This window comes from Mobula hypostoma, chromosome 4 (genome assembly GCF_963921235.1).
Source record: "Mobula hypostoma chromosome 4, sMobHyp1.1, whole genome shotgun sequence".
NCBI classification, from domain to species: domain Eukaryota; kingdom Metazoa; phylum Chordata; class Chondrichthyes; order Myliobatiformes; family Myliobatidae; genus Mobula; species Mobula hypostoma.
Genome location: NC_086100.1, coordinates 18,121,714 through 18,140,569, shown reverse-complemented (window position 1 = coordinate 18,140,569; position 18,856 = coordinate 18,121,714). Strand labels below are relative to the sequence as shown.

The following is an 18,856-nucleotide window of genomic DNA, read 5'->3' as shown; positions in this document are numbered from 1 at the left end:
AATTGTATGCCCATAGAGTAACGCTAGGCATCTTTCTGTATATCTATCCTTGATGGCTGGTAAGGTGGTGCCAGGGATGAGTTGGGCAGTTTTGACTACCCGCTTGTAGAGCCTTCCTTTCCGCTGCAGTTATCAGAGAGGTCTCAGCCTGAGACATCGACTATTTATTCCTCTCCATAGATGCTACCTGACCTGCTGAGCCTGTAGCATTTTGTAACTAATGGGGCAGAATCAAAAGATGACTTTAAACTCTATAAGTATTAGGAATAGAAAGGAACTTGGGCTGGTGCTATGTTTATGAATTGATATTTAGTGATGGTAATAACATCTTATATGTGAGGAGGTGGTGGAGGTGAGACACTCCCTGACTCACTAAAATCCTTCTGGGTGAAGTTTCTCCAACAGTGCTGTTGGGTAAAGTGTTCCAAGAATTAACCAAGACTTTGCCTGGTTGGCAGTGAGAGGAGACCTCCCAGTTCTCTAGACGAAGAGCCTGAAGCATTGTCGAGGACCCCTACCACCCATCCCACAATCTCTTTGACCCACTGCCATCAGGAAGGAGGTACAGGAGCATTGGAACTAGGGCAGACAGACTGGGTAACAGCTTCTTCCCTCAGGCTGTGAGAGTAATGAATACCCTGCCACCACCAAGGTCTCATCACTAGGAAAGTTTACTGTTTACCTGTGCAGCGCACTACGTGTACTTTGGATTATATTTCGTTAACTTTTTGGGTTTTGTGCTGTTTGTGGTATATGATGTGTGTGTGCACCGTGGTCCGGAGAAACACTGTTTGGTTTGGTTGAATATAGGTACGGCCAGATGACAATAAACTTGAACTTGAACCCAGTCGGATTCTCCCTGCATGCCCAGACCATCACTTCTACCTTGCCCCACCTGTGGGATGACTGTAGTGGGGGCGAGATGGTTGCTCACCTCTTTGCAGACTGTGGGTTTGTGAAGAGGGTGCGGAGAAAGGCGCAAGTTCATCCTGAGCAGCTGTGACTCTTTGAGGACTCTGGTCCATGGGCTGTTCCCAGGGACACACCCAGAGATGGACATCAAGTGCTGCTGGCAGATCACCAACCCAATGAAAGATGCCCATTGGTCTGTCCGAAACTTGTCGACTACCAGCGCAGCGAGATGGCCGTAGAGGAGTACGGAGAACTGGCACTTTCCAGGCTGCAGGAGTACATGCGGAGGGACACACTGAACCTTGATACAGTCACCGAAAGGGCTCAGTGAGAAAGAACCTCATGGTTTCTTCTGTCACTGGACAATGAGGTGCCAGAATGGGTAAGGAAACCCCTCAGTAATTATAGTGTACCACTCCAGGGGGGGCCATATGATTGGCAACAGTCCTATTAGATTATGAAGACACGCAGTCCTCTTTTATTGTCATTTAGTAATGCATGCATTAAGAAATGATACAATATTTCCTCCAGTGTGATATCACAAAACACAGGACAGACCAAGACTGAAAAAAAAACTAATAAAAAAAAACACATAATTATAACATATAGTTACAACAGTGCAACAATACCATAACTTGATGAAGAAGTCCATGAGCACAGTAAAAGTTCAGTCTCTCAAATGTCCCACATCTCACGCAGCCGGGAAAAGGAAGAAAAACTCTCCCGGCCATACCCGACCATGGTCCGCTCTGAGTCATCCGAAAACTTCGAGCTCTGATCAGCTCTCCGACACTGAGTACTGAGCGCCATCTCTATCCGCATGATTCGACCTCCATCTCGGTCGTCAACAGCAGGCAAAGCCGGGGATTTTGAGGCCTTCCCTCCAAAAGATTCCCGACCACGCAGTAACGACAGCAGCGAACGAGCATTTCAGAAATTTTTCCAGATGTTCTTCTGTGCTTTCACGTCCATCTCCATCAAATCAGAATTGTCCATGGCCCCTATTTAACGGATAGGATATCATTTTTCACTGGAGGGCTGCGCACGCGCGGCGCGCTGCTTCTCTCTCCTCCCGCCGTTTTAAGACCATAAAATATAGGAGCAGAAGTAGGCCACTCGGCCCATCAAGTCTGCTCTGCCATTCGATCAGGGGCTGATCCAATTCTTCCAGTCATCCCCACTTCCCTGCTTTCTCCCCATACCCTTTGATGCCCTGGCTAATCAAGAACCTATCTATTTCTGCCTTAAATGCACCCAATGACTTGGCCTCCACAGCCACTCGTGGCAACAAATTCCACAGATTTACCACCCTCCAGTTAAAGTAATTTCTCCGCATCTCTGTTCCAAATGGACGTCCTTCAATCCTGAAGTCGTACCCTCTTGTCCTAGACTTCCCTACCATGAGAAATAACTTTTCCATATCTAACCTGTTCAGGCCTTTTAACATTTGGAATGTTTTAACGTAACTGAAGACAAACTACTTAATGCATTGCCTATTAATGTAAGAATGAAAAGGCATCCCAAGGGTTTATTCTTGTAAATATTTTATTATGAATAAAGTTTGTTTTGACACATAAAAAATTTCCAGGGTTTAAAGTCAGTGAATAATACTTCCCCGTCATAACAATGTGAGTTTTGAATGGGAACATGCTGCGTTAGTATTCCCATGTGCTGACTGCTATTGTCTCTTATGTGGCTTTGGCTAGGTGAGTAGAGAGCATGGTAGTGTAGCTGTTAGCACAACAAGCTACAGTGTCAGCTGTCAAGATCAGGGTTCAGTTCCTGCTGCTGTATATAAGGATTTTGTGCATTCTGTCTGTGACCACATGGGTTTCCTCCCAGCGCTGGCTGCCCAGCACAACCCTCAGTGCAAATGACGCATTTCACTCTGTTTTGATATTCCGGGTGTACACGTGACAAATTAAGCCTAATCTTTCACCTTTAACTGAGTCCGAATGAAGGCTCCCGGCCAGCAAAGCTGACTGTTTATTCCCTTCCATAGATGCTGACTGACCTGTTGAGTTACCACAGCGTTATATGGTTATATGGTTATATATAGTTATAGCATTTTGTGTGTGCTGCTCCGGGTTTCCAGCACCTGCAGAAACATCTTGTGTTTATCTTTAAATGCAATTCATTTGCAGATTGTGGACACTGCTGCTGCTGTACACCCAGCCATCAGTGATGGAAGGTAGTAAATGAGATACCTACCAAGAAGGATGATCTCAAACTTCTTGGAAGTCACACCTTAGGTTAGATTAGTTTTATTTGTCACATAAACATCGAAACATACAGTGGAATGCATTGTTTTATGTCAATGACCATCACAGGCTGGGGGCAGCCTGCAAGTGTCACCATGCTTCTAATGCCAACATAGCGTGCCCAGACTTATTAACCCTAACTCGTACATCTTTGCCACATGGGAGGAAACTGGATCACCCAGAGGAAACCCATGTGGTCACGGGCAGAACAGGCGAACAGAAGTGGGAAATGAACCTGGACCGTTGGCACTGTAAAGCAGAAGACTACTTTGCCACTGTGGATGATTTGTTCCCATCCAGGCATGGGCAGAGTATTTTCTCTCACTCCTACCTTTAACAGATGGTGAATACGCCTTTGCACTCTCAAATGATGAGTCATACACCTCAGATTTTCTCCCCGAACGATTTTTCCTTTGGTTTTCTCGCACTTTCTCCAAACCCAAGGTGTAGTCATGGCCACTCGCACAGGCCCCAGCTATGTTTGCCTTTTCGTTGGGTACGTAGAGCAAGAACAATCCATGTTCGAAACCTTCTCCGGTTATACTCCCCAGCTCTTTCTTCGCTACATTGATGAATGCATTGGTGCTGCTTCATGCACCCATGCTGAGCTCATCAATTTTATCAACTTTGCCTCTAACTTGCACCCTGACCTTAAATTCATTTGGTCCATCTCTGACACCTCCCTCCCCTTTCTTGATCTCTCTGTCTCCATCTCTGGAGACAAACTGTCAATCGACATCTTTAATAAACCTACTGATTCCCACAATTATCGCAACTATACCTCCTCCCTCCCTATCTCCTGTAAAAAATCCCTCTTCTCAGTTTCTTCGCCTCTGCTGCATCTGTACCCAGGACTTGACTTTCTATTCCAGGAGATCAGAGATGTCCTCCTTCTTTAAAGAATGGCGTTCTCCTTCCTCTACAATTGATGCTGCCCTCTCCCACATCTCCTCCACTTCCCATACATCTGTGCTCACCCATCTTCCCGCTGTCGTAATAGTGATAGGTTGCCTCTAGTCCTTACCACCCCATCAGTCTCCGCATTCAACACAATCTCCTCCACAAATTTCACCATCTCCAAAGGAACCCCACCACTAAACAGATCTTTACCTCCTCAAACCTCTCCACTGTCTGCAGGGATCACTCCCTCCGTGATTCCCTTGTCTATTCATCTCTCCCCACTAATCTCCCTCCTGGCACTTATCCCGACAAACAGCTTAAGTGTTACACCTGCCCATTTACCTCCTCCCTCATCTCCATTCAGGTCCTTCCAGGTGAGACTGCTGGGGTCGTCTATTGTGGCGGTGTTCCCAACGCGGCCTCCTCTACATTGCTGAGACCATTATAAATTGGGGACCACTTCGTCAAACACCTCCGCACCATTTACCACAAGCAGGACTTCCAATTTTAATTCCAATTCCCATTCCCATTCTACGTGTCACTCCAAGGCCTCCTCGTGCCGAGGTGAGGCCAGCCACAGAGTGGAGAAGCAACACCTTATATTCCCTCTGGGTAGCCTCCGGCCTGATGGCATGAATATCAATTTCTCCTTCCAGCAAACAAATACCCCGCTCCTCCCCCCATTCCCCACTTTGACCTTTTACCTCTACTCACCTGGCTATTACTTTCCCCTGGGTCCCCTCCTCCTTCCCTTTCTCCTATGGTCCACTCTCCTCTCCTATTAGATTCCTTCTTCTCCAGCCCTTGACCTTTCCCATCCTCCTAGCTACACCAATGAGCCTTCTTCCTCTCCCCCAACCTTTTTATCTCTGGTACCTTCTCCCTTCCTTCTCAGTCCTGAAGAAGGGTCTCAGCCTGAAATGTTGACTCTGTATTGCTTTCCATAGATGCTGTCTGACCCGCTGAGTTCCTCCAGCATTTTGTTTGTGTTACGACAGATTCTAAAATTCCCTTGTAATAGGGTCATAGAGTGTGATAGCACAGACCAAACCCTTCAGAAAAAGCCTGCTTGCATTAATCCTATTCTATATTTTGTACCCCTCTATCAAATCTCCTCTCTTTCTGCTACGCTCCACGAAATAAAGTCCTTTCCCTATAATTCAGGTCCTCAAGTCCCAGCAACATCCTTGTAAATTTTCTCTGTACTCTTTCAATCTTATTGATATCTTTCCTGTAGTTAGGTGACCAGAATTGCACATGCTACTCCATACTTGGCCTCACCAAATGAGGCGGGTAGAGTATGAGGAGAGATTGAGTTGCCTGGGACTGTACTCATTGGAATTCAGAAGAATGATTATTATGATCATGAGGACATGCAGTCCTCTTTTATTGTCATTTAGTAATGCATGCATTAAGAAATGATACAATGTTTTTCCAGAATGATATCATGGAAACATGTGACAAACCGACTTAAAAACTAACAAAAACCACATAATTATAACATATAGTTGCAACAGTGCAAAACAATACCATAATTTGATTAGAACAGACCATGGCACAGTAAAAGTCTCAAAGTCTCTCGAAAGTCCAATCATCTCACGCAGACAGTGAACCTCCAGCACCGCCAACTTGCCGATGCAGCATCCCGGAAGCATCCGACCACAGTCCGACTCCGAGTCCGTCCGAAAAGCTCCGAGCCTCCGACCAGCTCTCCGACACCGAGCACCGAGCACCATCTCTGCCGAGCGCTTCGAACCCAACCCCGGCAACAGGCAATAGGCAAAGCTGGGGATTTTGGGGCCTTCCCTCCAGAGATTCTCGATCGCGTAGTAGCAGCGGCAACGAAGCAGGGATTTCAGAAGTTACTCCAGGTGTTCCTCCGCGCTTCTCACGGCTGCCTCCATCAAATCCGGATTATGCACGGCCCCCTAGTTAACACATAACTGATATCATTCGAAACGGCTGCATGCGCTGCGTCGTGCCGCCATCTTCTCCTCCCTCCTCCTTCAGATCTTACAGGACTTACAGAATGAGAGGAGATCTTCTAGAAACATATAAAGTTATGAGAAGGATGGATAAGATAAAGGCAGGAAAGTTGGAAACAATTAGACCAGAACTAGGGGACATAGCTTCAAGATTCAGGGGAGTAGATTTAGGATGGAGATGAGGAGGAACTGCTTTTCCCAGAGGGTGGTGAATTTGTGGAGTTCTCTGCCCAATGAAGAAGTGGAGGCTACCTCAGTAAGTATATTTAAGACAAGGGTTGGACATATTTTTGCATAGTAGGGGAATTAAGGGTTATGGGGGAAAGGCAGGTGGGTGGAGGTGAGTCCATGGCCAGATCAGCCATGATCTTATTAAATGGTGGAGCTGGCTCGATGGGCTAGATCGCCTACTTATGTTTTTATGCTACCAATGTCTTGTGCAACTTCAACAAAACATCCTAACTCCTGCACTCAATACTTGTGATTTATAGCCATAGTATACATGCATCTGGTCCTGTGGGTTTCTGGCAATAGTGACTCCCAGGGCTGTTGACAGTCTGAGATCAAGGGATGTGTGGCAGTTTTGTGGGACAAATTTACTTGCCGCTTATCTCATGCCTGGGTGTTGATTAGAACATTGTTGCACGCAGGCGGTGACTGTTTCACATAGTGAGGAGCTGTGAATGGAATTCAGCGGCATGCAGACATTGATGAAGATAACCACTTCTGATCTCATCATGGAATGAAGGCTGTAGGTGAATCAGCTGAACATGACATGGTCTTGCTGCAATGTCCTGGAATGATCAACCTCCAGCAACCACAGCGATCTGTGTGCAATACACACTCAGTGGCCACTTTATTAGGTACCCTCTGTATGTTATAAAGTGGCCACTAAGGGTATGTTTGTGCTCTTCTGCTGCCGGGGCCCATCCGCTTGAAAGTTTGACGTGTTGTGTGCGGAGATGCTCTTCTTCGCACCACTGTTGTAACATGTGGTTTTTTGAGTTACTGTTGCCTTCCTGTCTGCTTTCTCCTCTGACCTCTCTCATTAACAAGATGTTTCACCCACAGAACTGCTGCTCATTGAGTGTATTTTTTTTTGTTTTTTTTGCACCATTCTCTGTAAACTCTAGAGACTGTTTTGCATGAAAATCCCAGGAGATCAGCAGTTTCTGAGATAATCAAACCACCCCATCTGGCACCAACAATCATTCCATGGTCAAAGTCACTTAGATCACATTTCTTCCCTATTCTGATGTTTGGTCTGAACAACAACTGATCCTCTTGACCACGTCTGCACATTTTCATGCATTGCGTTGCTGCCACATGATTGGCTGGTTAGATATTTGCATTAAGGAGCAGGTGTAAAGGGGTACCTATTAAAGTGCCCACTGAGTGTATGGCAGCAAACATTAGCATCGATTTAGTATGTGGAGAAAGATACAGAATATTTGGTGAATGACCTTTCATGAAAATGCTGCTGAAAAGCCATTTAAGTAAAATATTAACTCCTTCTCTCTCCCTCCATAGATGCTGCCTGACCTGCTGAATATTTTCTGTATTTTCAGTTCTGCTATACAGTAGGTCTCTGGTGTTAACTTTTTACATTTGCCTTTAAAATTGACCCTTGTTCTGTATTATTTCCTCTTTGGGAACAATTTTCCATAAGATATTTCAAAGTTCAAAATTCCAAGTAAATCTATTATCAAAATACGTGTTTACCATCAAATACAGTACCACCCTGAAATTGGTATCCTTGTAGAACAAAGAAATACAATAGAATTGATGAAAAGCTACAAACAAAGACTGACAAATTGTGCAAATACAAAAAGAACAATAGATAGACAGATAGATACATAGATAAATACATAAGTAGAATTGCCAAATTGTCACTGGAGCTTGAGCATTATATCCATTGGTATTTATTTTTAGAATAATTACTGTGAAGTCATCTTGAATATTTTATGCTCTAGTTTCGATTGAAGGTTCCTTGAATGCAAAGTAACCTGCACTGTACTCTGTCATCAAACAAACAATAATCAAATGAATGAAAGGGTTAATGCATGAGGAGCATTTGATGGCTCTGGACCTGTACTCGCTGGAGTTTAGAAAAATGGGGATGGGGTTCTCTAGAAACTTTTTGAATAATGAAACGCCTAGATAAAGTGGACGTGGTGAGGATGTTTCTTATAGTAGGGGAGAGGACACAGGCTCAAAATGGAGGGACGTCCATTTGGAGCAGGGATGAGGAGTAATTTCTTTAGCCATGGGGTGGTGAATTGGTGGAATTCATTGTCACAGACAGCTGTGGAGGCCAAGTCTATTGGGTGTAATCAAAGAAGAGGTTGATGAGTTCTTGATTAATGGAAGGTTATGAGGAGAAGGCAGGGGAATGGAGTTGAGAGGGATAATAAATCAGCCATGATGGAATGGCACAGCAGACTCGATGGGCCAAGTGGCCTAATTCTGCTCCTGTCTTATGGTTCTATAAATAAATAAATAAACAAATAAATAAATAGACAGATAGATAGATAAATAAATAAATAAATAGATAGGTAGATAGATAAATAGATAAATAGATAGATAGATAGATAGATAGATAGATAGATAGATAGATAGATAGATAGATAAATAAAGAGAGAGAAAGAGAGAGAGGCACATACATACGTGGAACTGACAGCATGATTTGCAGGTCCTTGAAAATGAGCCCAAAGTTGTGCTCAGTGTTGAGATGAGTGAAGTTATCCATGCTGGTTCAGGAGCATGGTGATTATTATTCCTTGGTTGTGTTTACAGTGACTGTCCTATCGATTTGTTAAGTATGCCCGCAGGAAATAGAATCTCAGGGTTGTATGTACTCTGATAATAGATGGTACTCTGATAGTAATAGTAGAGAACTATTAGTGAGAACATTTTTCTTCTGCACTCACAAGGGAGTGGAGATGCATGCTTCACACGGCATTCTGGAAAAAGGCACTCGACTCTGAGATCCATCACTCTGTGAGATTACTGAGTGGTTCAATATCCCATTGAAACAAATATAAGGTCCCTTGTAGTTATGCCAATCCCTGCCACATACGATGAATTAGCTGAAGGATTTTAACTTTAGATAACTTTAGAACTTTAGAATTTACTTTGAAATTTATTATCAAAATATACTGCCTTGAGATTCATGTTCTTGCAAGCATTCAAGTGAATCATAGTAATACAATAGAATCAAACTACACACAAAAAAGACTGACAAACAACCAACGTACAAACAAGGCTTTGGAGGCAGTGCAGAGGAGGTTCACCAGGTTGATTCCAGGGATGAAGGGTTTAACATATGAGGAGAGATTGAGTCGCCTGGGACTATACTCTCTGGAGTTCAGAAGAATGAGAGGGGATCTTATAGAAACATACAACATTTTGAAAGGGATAGATAAGATAGAAGGTAGGAAAGTTGTTTCCATTGGTAGGTGAGACTAGAACTAGGGGACATTGCCTCGAGATCCAGGGGAGAAGATTTAGGACGGAGATGAGGAGAAACTGTTTTTCCCAGAGAGTGGTGAATCTGCGGAATTTTCTGCCTAGAGAGGCAGTTGAGGCTTCCTCACTAAATATATTTAAGAAACAGTTAGATAGGTTTTTACATCAGAAGGGAATTAAGGGTTATGGGGAAAAGGCAGGTAGATGGAGCTGAGTTTACGGACGGATCAGCCATGATCTTATTGAATGGCGGGGCAGGCTCAATGGGCCGGATGGCCTACTCCTGCTCCTATTTCTTATGTTCTTATATTCTAAGACAAGCTGTACAAATAGAGAAGAAATTTTTTTTTTTTAAAAAGTCAATAAATAATACTGAGAACATAAGTTATAGGTTCCTTGAAAGTGAGTCCATAGGTTGTGGGATCTATTCAGAATTGAGGTGAGTGAAGTTATCCACGATGGTTTAGGAGCCTAATGTTTGAAGGGTAATAACTGTTCTAGAACCTGGTAGTATGAGTCCTGAGGCTCCTGTTTCTCCTTCCTCATGGCAGCAGCGAGAAGAGAGCATGGCTTGGGTAGTGGGGGTCTTTGACGATCAGTGCTGCATTCCTGTGACAGTGCTCCATGTAGATGTGCTTGGCGAAGGGGAGGGCTTTTCCTGTGGTGGTCTGGGCTGTATCCACCACTTTTTGTCAGCTTTTCCATTCATGGCCACTGATATTTCCATACCAGGTTGTGATGCAACCAAGCAGGATACTCTCCATTGTGCATTTATAACTTTTTTCCAAGTTTTAGATGACATGCTGAATCTGCGCGAATTTCTAAGGAAGTTAAAACGGGTTAATGTCAGCTATGATCTTCCAAAAATATTATGTTTTGCAATGGTACCTGCATTTTTTGACATCTGAATTGCTTCTCTTAAATATTTTTGTTAAGTTTAGTTTCTGTTTTAGAAATTTTTTTTTATCCATCTCTGTACAAAGTCCAGCCAAATTTACAAGACAGATTCCAATTTTAAAGAGAAAAATGTTACTTGTATTCTCAACTCAGTCGTCAATTTCTGTGGATCTGCAAAACAAAGCTATATATTATAAACAGTCTCACTCAAAGCTGTTCGTAAGACCATAAGACATAGGAGGAGAATTAGGCCATTCATCCCATCAAGTCTCCTCCACCAGTCTATCATGACTGATTTACTATCCCTCTCAACCCATTCTCCTGCCTTCTCACTGTAACCTTTGATGCCCTGACTAATCAAGTACCTATCAACCTCTACTTTAAGTATACTCAATGACCTGGCCTCCACAGCCATCTGTGCCAATGAATGCCTCAGATTCACCAACCCCCAGCTAAAGAAATTTTTCCTCATCTGTGTTCTAAATGGACGTTCCTCCTCTCTGAGGCAGTGCCTTTTGGTCCTAGATTCACCCACTATAGGAAACAACCTCTCCATATCCACCCTATCAAGGTCTTTCAATATTCGATAGGTTTCATTCTTCTAAATTCCAGTGAACACAGGCTCAGAGCCAACAAATATTCCTAATACATTAACCCTTTCTTGGCCAGACTCATTCTTGTGAACCTTTCCAACGCCAGCACATCTTTTCTGAGTTAAGGGGCCGAAAACTGCTCACAATACTCTAAATGCAGTTTGATCAATGCCCTTATAAACTCTCAGCATTACATCCTTGCTTTTATATTCTAGTCCTCTTGAAATGAATGCTAATGTTGCATTTGCCTTCCTTATTTAGACTCAGCCTGCAAGCTGACCTTTAGATGAATGATCTCAGCCCAATACGTTGACCGTTTATTCCCCTCCATAGGTGATGTCTAACTCACTGAGTTCCTCCAGCATTTTGTGTGTGTTGCTCGAGGTTCAAGTATGTTCTTGAAGGCTCCTTGAAAAAAGTCTAACATTACTATAGATTCACTCTTGTCCCTGCCTCAGGATAAATCAAAATAGGGAAGGGCCATTCAGTGAGCCATGTTCCCTTTATCATATGAGTTCAGAAACCCAACACTATTTCTCAGTAATCTCATCTTCTTACCTATCAAGCTGCACAACACCACCCCCTGACAACAGAAAACATTGGAAAAAGAAAGGACCATTTCTCTTATTTCAGGAGTTACCTCTCAGTGTGCCATTCAGCCTATCCATTGGCCAAATCTGCCACTTGGTCTCATCAACCACCTTGAGAGAGCGAAGCCCTGCACTGGGCACGGATGTTGTGTCCTAGCTATGTACGTTGTCACTGTCAGTCAGTACGCAAGCCAGAGCAGTACAATATGGAAAGCAAGCTGTTGCCCAGGCAGCAGGCTCCCCTGCTCCACGCAGCTGATGAATCTAAAAGAACGGCAAAGACCGTTATAATTTTGCACCAGCTGCATTGCAGGAGTTGCCAGTCAATGTTGAACTAAATGCAGGACTGCCTTAGCGACCCCAGCTCTGGATTTTTCTTGGGGTTTATTCCCAAAACCTTTCCCCATGAGTGCGTATAGCCACAGGACAGTGAAGGTTTGAAATTAGAGTTTTTCTTCTGGGTGAGCTGCCAAACATGGCTGACAAGTCCCATCTGCCGGAAGCGACTGCTTTTAAGGTGTCTATAACCTGCTTTGCCCCTTCTCCTATCAGTAGAAACCACTGGGCTCACATGAAGGCCAGGAGCTGGTTGTCAGAGGCTATTTGAGAACATTTAATAGGTAGTGGGAGCTTTAAGAAGTAGTAGTAGGATCCCTCACAAAGGTAAGAGAATTATCCAGTGTTCTGGCTACCATCATATGATTAAAAGTTATGAATGCTTGATCATTACATCATTGTTATGCATAGAGTTGGCTGCCATGTTTCCTACAAACTTGATTAACACCACTTTTGTTGATAGAATCTCAGATGGCTATGAGTGAGAGAGATTGGCTGGTTGGGTGGTGTCACAACAACAACCTGGCACTGAATATCAACAAGATCCAAGAAATTGATAGTGGTCTTCAGGAGGGGGAAGTGGGGAGAACACACTCACCAGTCCTCATCGAGGGGTCGGAGCAGCTTCAAGTTGCTGGGTGTCAACATCTCAGAGGATCTCTCCGAGCCCCAACCTATTGATGAACTCAGGAAAAATGCAGCGGCTCTACTTTGTTAGGCGTCTGAGGAGATTTGGTATGTCACCAAAGGCGCTTCTATAAGTTTCTATAGATGTACCATGGAGAGTTTTCTGACTGCTTGCATCACTGCCTAGTATGATGCGCAGGAATGCAAGAGACAGAAAAGAGCTGTGGACTCAGCCTGCTCCCCACCATTGAGTACATCTTCAACAGACAGTACCTCAAGAAGGTGGCATCCATCACTGAGGCCTCTCACCACTCAGGACATGCCATTTCCTTTTCATTGCTATCTTGGAGGAGATACAGGAGCCTGAAGACCCACACTCAATGTTTTCAGGAAGAGCTTCTCCTCTGCCATCAGATTTCTGAACGGTCCATGAACCTGTGAACAACCTTGTTATTCCCTTTCTTTGAATGATCTGTTTTTGCAGTTTATAGATTTTTATATTTTTACGCCGTACTGCTGCTGCAAAACAACAAGTTTCCAGTCGTATGTCAATCATAAAAAATCTGATTCTGAACAGTTTGGAGTACTGAATGAGCTTTCTGGAAAGAATGTGAAAAATGCTGTATAAATGCCACTTGTTTCACTACAAGCCTAAAATGTACTTGCGTATTATGAGTGAGTTAAACCCATATGTAAGTAACATAATTGCCATATTTATTGATATTGGCTATGTCTTTTTATGATTTACCAAGCCTGCTTTGGCAGCACTTTCCAAATTTGCAGCCCCTATCAGCAAGGAGGGCAAAGGCTGCAAGAACTTAGGCCCAAGTGACATCACCAACAAATAATATAACCATTCGGAATAATCCCTTCATCACAATTGGGCCTAAGTGTTCAGTGCCACTATGGGATCACTTTCACCAGTAATCTTGTGAATGCTGTGTCTCAATGATGTTGCTGGTAAGTTTTGTATTGCACCTGTGCCTACGTGCCGCAACGAGGGCAAACTCAGGATGGGGTGCGACAAACTCATATTCTTTCTGGGTAGCCTCCAACCTAATGGCATGAACATTGATTTCTCTAACTTTCACTAATAACTCACCCTTTCCCTTTTTCCATTTCCCATTCTCTTTTTTTGTAATTTATTTTTTATTGAAGTTCATCATCAAACAAAACTTTCCATAAGATGTATTTCAGATTCTGTACATATATATCATATAGTCATGTTTGTCACAAATCTCCACATATTTATCTGAGGTATACACTTATAGAAAGGAGAGGAAAGAAAGAACAATCAAAAGAAGAAAACTATGTGCAAAGTAGGGAGTGATCGTTTTTTACAACATATTCATTGACTTGTGAGAATAATCAGGCCTATGAGGTGTTATCTAGTTAAACCATTTTTCCCAGTATGAATCCAATTGTTCCAATTTATGATTAACAGATGCTGTTATAGAAACATAGAAACATAGAAAATAGGTGCAGGAGTAGGCCATTCGGCCCTTCGAGCCTGCACCGCCATTTATTATGATCATGGCTGATCATCCAACTCAGAACCCTGCACCAGCCTTCCCTCCATACCCCCTGATCCCCGTAGCCACAAGGGCCATATCTAACTCCCTCTTAAATATAGCCAATGAACTGGCCTCAACTGTTTCCTGTGGCAGAGAATTCCACAGATTCACCACTCTCTGTGTGAAGAAGTTTTTCCTAATCTTGGTCCTAAAAGGCTTCCCCTTTATCCTCAAACTGTGACCCCTCGTTCTGGACTTCCCCAACATCGGGAACAATCTTCCTGCATCTAGCCTGTCCAATCCCTTTAGGACTTTATACGTGTCAATCAGACCCCCCCTCAATCTTCTAAATTCCAACGAGTACAAGCCCAGTTCATCCATTCTTTCTTCATATGAAAGTCCTGCCATCCCAGGAATCAATCTGGTGAACCTTCTTTGTACTCCCTCTATGGCAAGGATGTCTTTCCTCAGATTAGGGGACCAAAACTGCACACAATACTCCAGGTGTGGTCTCACCAAGGCCTTGTACAACTGCAGTAGTACCTCCCTGCTCCTGTACTCGAATTCTCTGGCTATAAATGCCAGCATACCACTCGCCTTTTTCACCGTCTGCTGTACCTGCATGCCCACTTTCAACGACTGGTGTACAATGACACCCAGGTCTCGTTGCACCTCCCCTTTTCCTAATCGGCCACCATTCAGATAATAATCTGTTTTCCTATTTTTGCCACCAAAGTGGATAACTTCACATTTATCCACATTAAATTGCATCTGCCATGAATTTGCCCACTCACCCAACCTATCCAAGTCACCCTGCATCCTCTTAGCACCTCCTCACAGCTAACACTGCCGCCCAGCTTCGCGTCATCCGCAAACTTGGAGATGCTGCATTTAATTCCCTCATCCAAGTCATTAATATATATTGTAAACAACTGGGGTCCAGCACTGAGCCTTGCGGTACCCCACTAGTCACCGCCTGCCATTCTGAAAAGGTCCCGTTTATTCCCACTCTTTGCTTCCTGTTATTGTCTCCATTTTGTAAATATCCATTGTAATTTCCATCCATACATTTAAAGTTGGGCTCTCCTGCCATTCCCCATTCTCATTACCATCTCAACCCTTCTCTGCTCCTCACTTACCCATTGCCTCCCTCTGGACCCTCTCTTTCCCTTTCTTGTTTGTCCTCTCTTACCAGATTCCTTCTTCTACAGCCCTTCATCTCTTCCACCTATCACCTCACCTCAGCCCCACCTTCTTATTCTGGCTTCTGTCCCCTTCCTTTACAGTCCTGGTGAAAGGTCTTGGCCCGAAACGTTGACTCTTCCCCTCCCATAACGTTGAGATCCTCTAGCATTTTGTGTGTTGTTCAAAATTCCCAACACCTTTATTCTAGGGAAGGGCAGCAATGCTTATACAGTTAAGGGAATAAATTTATTAATAAAAAATAACAGCATAGGATCGAAATGTAGCAACTTGTGAGTCAAGGGATGATGATAGGGCTATGCGTGCATTGATAAGAATGAAATGATCTCAGAATGGCACCGCCACGCGTGGCCCCAAAAGGACACAATGAGGAAGGGTGCGTGAGGATGTCTGCGTAATGACGTCACCGTGTCGGGGAGCGGAGGGAGGACGTTCCCAGGGTGCCGTGCGGCAGGCGGCGAGCCATCTTGCAGTAAGAGGGGTAGAGAGAGAGAAACAGCCGGCCTGCGCCCGGGTCGCTGCGTGAGAGTCAGAGGGGTGGGCTCTCCTATCCCATTCCCCGCCATAAATAAATAAAGAAGCCCCCTTTCTCTCGTTTCACTCCGCCCCCCGTTTTCTAACCTCTCCCCGCCTAACCGGCCTGTGCAGCGGCTGCCGGGGTTGGTGGGTGGGTTTAGCCAGCGTGTGTCCGGTTGAGTGAGGTGAAGGCCCCGGCTCCAGGCAGGGAGGTACTTTACTCCCTCCCTTGCTCGCTCCCCCTGCTCAACACCCCGTCCCCTCCCTCTTTCCCTGTCTCCGGCCCATTTGCACAGCAGCGGGAGGTGGTGGACGATGGCATCGCTCCGCTAGTCAGGACAAGAACCTACCCCCTCCACTTCTTTTGCCCCACTCTTGTTCCCCCCGCTCGCCCTCCCTCCCTCCATCCAGTCCAGTCAGCCGGGGGGCCCTGAGTTCCCCTGTCCCCGGATAGGAGGAGTAGGAGGAAGACGCTACTGGTTCTGGGGGAGGGAGGAGGGGGGTAGGCGGTGTTTCATCTGCGACACCGGCCCGGCCTTCCATTCTTTTTATTGCTAGGTGGGGGGAGAAGAGAGATCAGTTAGCGAGAGAGCAGCGGCTGAATTCCACCCCCCTTCGCCCACCCCGGGTAGGGCAGGCTCTCGGAGCCCGGCTGTTGCACCCTTTCCTCCTCCCCTCCCCTTCCTTTCCCTCTCGGACCAGAAGGTGGGGAGGGGAGCCCAGCCCGTGAGATAGACGGTGAAAGCGCCGTGTGACTAACGACGAGCTATATAGAGTCACCCTCATACGTTTTGCCCGAGCTGCCGCAGCAAGAAGCGGGACTCCGGGACGGGAGACACCTCATCCGAGCGAAACCCAGAGCGGAGCAGCAGACATGGTCATTCTCCGCGGCTGTCGCAGTATTTTCGGCGTGTGAGAGCGGGGCAGTTTAACCCCCCTCACCTACAGGACAACCTACTGACTCTTGGAGATTTATTTGCCTATTTATCATTTTCACTCTGCTGGGATATTTCTCCACTGCAACGAGAAGATGGTTTCCTTGATCGACTGTGAATTGTTATAGAACAAGAGTGTTTAGCAGGACCATCGAATTTATACTCGTGGTTGTGTTTCCAGCTTTCGAGCGGCGGAGGGGCGAAAGACGAGGTGAGAAGAGCGGTCCTGAAGGTATTTATTACAGTTTCACGATGCCGGTTAAAAAGAAGAGCGGTTTCCAGATCACCAGCGTCACCACGGCTCAAGTGGCGGCCAGCAGCATCACCGAGGATACCGAGAGCCTGGACGACCCGGACGAGTCCCGCACCGAGGATATCTCCTCCGAGATCTTTGACGTGTCGTCCCGGGCCACGGACTACGAGCACGCCGAAGTGTGCGACCGCAGTTCGTCCGACGAGACCCTTAACAATGTGGGTGAGGCGGACACCCCCGGAGCGCTCTCACCCAACATCCCTCACGACCGGGAGAGTTTCGGGGGCAGGCTCCCCTCAACGGGGCCGGGAGGAGGCGGCGGGACGGTTGCCCCGGTCCCTGCCAGCGGGCCCGCCACGGCCTCGGGACCCACGCCGACCGCTTCCACGTCGGTGAGCGGCACCTCCGCCGGAGGGACGCCCATGCAACCGGCCGTGGCTTGCACCTCGCGGTTCAGGGTGATCAAGTTGGACCACGGCTCGGGCGAGCCTTTCCGCCGGGGACGGTGGGTATGCACCGAGTTTTACGACCGCGATTCGGACAGCACAATGCTGGCAAGGTCGGCCGACAACATCAGACCCAACGCCAGCAGCAGCAGCATTGCCTTGGAGCAGCCGTGCGCCGACAGAGACAGTGGCCTGGGCGCCACGGTCAGCTCCGTTCAGTCCATGCACGGCCTCGATCCCCAGGCTGACACTTCCATCAGTGTCACGGTAGCGCAGTTAGCTCAGACTGATGTACTTCACCAGAGTCAAAGTTTCGTCAAAGGCCAGCAGCCTCCAAGCGGGCTTCCAGTGACTCAAGCTGCATCCGGCACTCAAATCTATCCGTCTGCAGTGGGCGCTCAGCAACATCATTCGCAGAACAGCTTGGGGCAGCTCAGTGGGATTAATGGTATGGCCATCCAGTCAGCCAGCGCATCAAGCTCCCAGACTAATGTAGCTGCTAATGTACACGCTTCGCAAGCTAAGCAGTTTCAGTTTTCTCACGTTCCGCATTTACTACCGTCTCAATCAACTGTTCCCAACAGCCACACAGAATATGTGCAACATCTGCCTGCCATGCAGGGTCTGGGAACTATCCAGCAGTCTTCACCAGGTACAGTAATTCAGAACACTGCGGCTATGAGCCTTCCTGCTGGTCATGTGACAAGTCAGGGTCCTTCTCCAGCCATGCAGTCACCTGGCAGTGGAACTCAGGTTGCAGCAGTGCTACCCCAGAACAGTGATTTGGACAGTCAGAGTGGCCAAGGGAAACAGAATGCTCGACCGGGTCCTACAAAGGGTCTGATCCTGCAGCAGCCAAGTTTGGGGTTGACGGGTGTTCAGCAACATTTAACCCAACAGCATCAGGCTCTGGGTCTGCAGCCTGGAATGGTCAGTCAGGTGCCCGGGTTACCCAGTGTGGCTGCTGGCATCCAAAATGTGCCTAGTACTGGCGTTTCAAGTGTGCCTGGTGTGACGCCTAATGTATGTGCTGCGTCTGTTACAATGCCAAGTGTTCCAGCAACCATGGTTCAGTCCCAGCAAAGTACACAGACACCAATGACTGGGAGTACTGGGCTAATACAACCTGGGCTTCTGCCTGCGATGCAAGGTTCAATCAACTTATCTTCAATCATGTCACAGACCAACCTGTTTCAGACACAGCAAGGTACAGGTCACCTAGAGGAGAGAAGAAATTCAGAACAGCTTGTACCTCAGACTTCTCAGTCGGGTGAGAGCAAGTCCTCCATGAAGCCTCTAATTCCAGAAATTCTTGGTAACCCTTTGAATTTGCAAGTGGCCAGTCCAATGAACAGCCTCACAAATTCTGTGTTCTCAATACCAATACCAATTGATGGAGATGAAGACAGGTATGGTTATT

General features: G+C 46.1%; 1 protein-coding gene across 4 annotated transcripts in view; it reads left to right on the top strand.

Moving 5' to 3' along the window:
* The first annotated feature begins 15,407 nt into the window (after positions 1-15,407).
* tsc22d2 (TSC22 domain family 2) overlaps positions 15,408-18,856 on the top strand; it is a 136,431-nt gene continuing 132,982 nt past the window's right edge. The window contains exon 1 of one of the 4 annotated variants that reach the window (XM_063045361.1): positions 15,408-18,845. In XM_063045361.1, coding sequence (XP_062901431.1) covers positions 16,990-18,845 — 1,856 coding nt within the window. In that variant the 5' untranslated portion in view covers positions 15,408-16,989. The remainder of the gene's footprint in view (positions 18,846-18,856) is intronic. The other 3 variants (XM_063045359.1, XM_063045362.1, XM_063045360.1) reach the window with 3 other exon arrangements.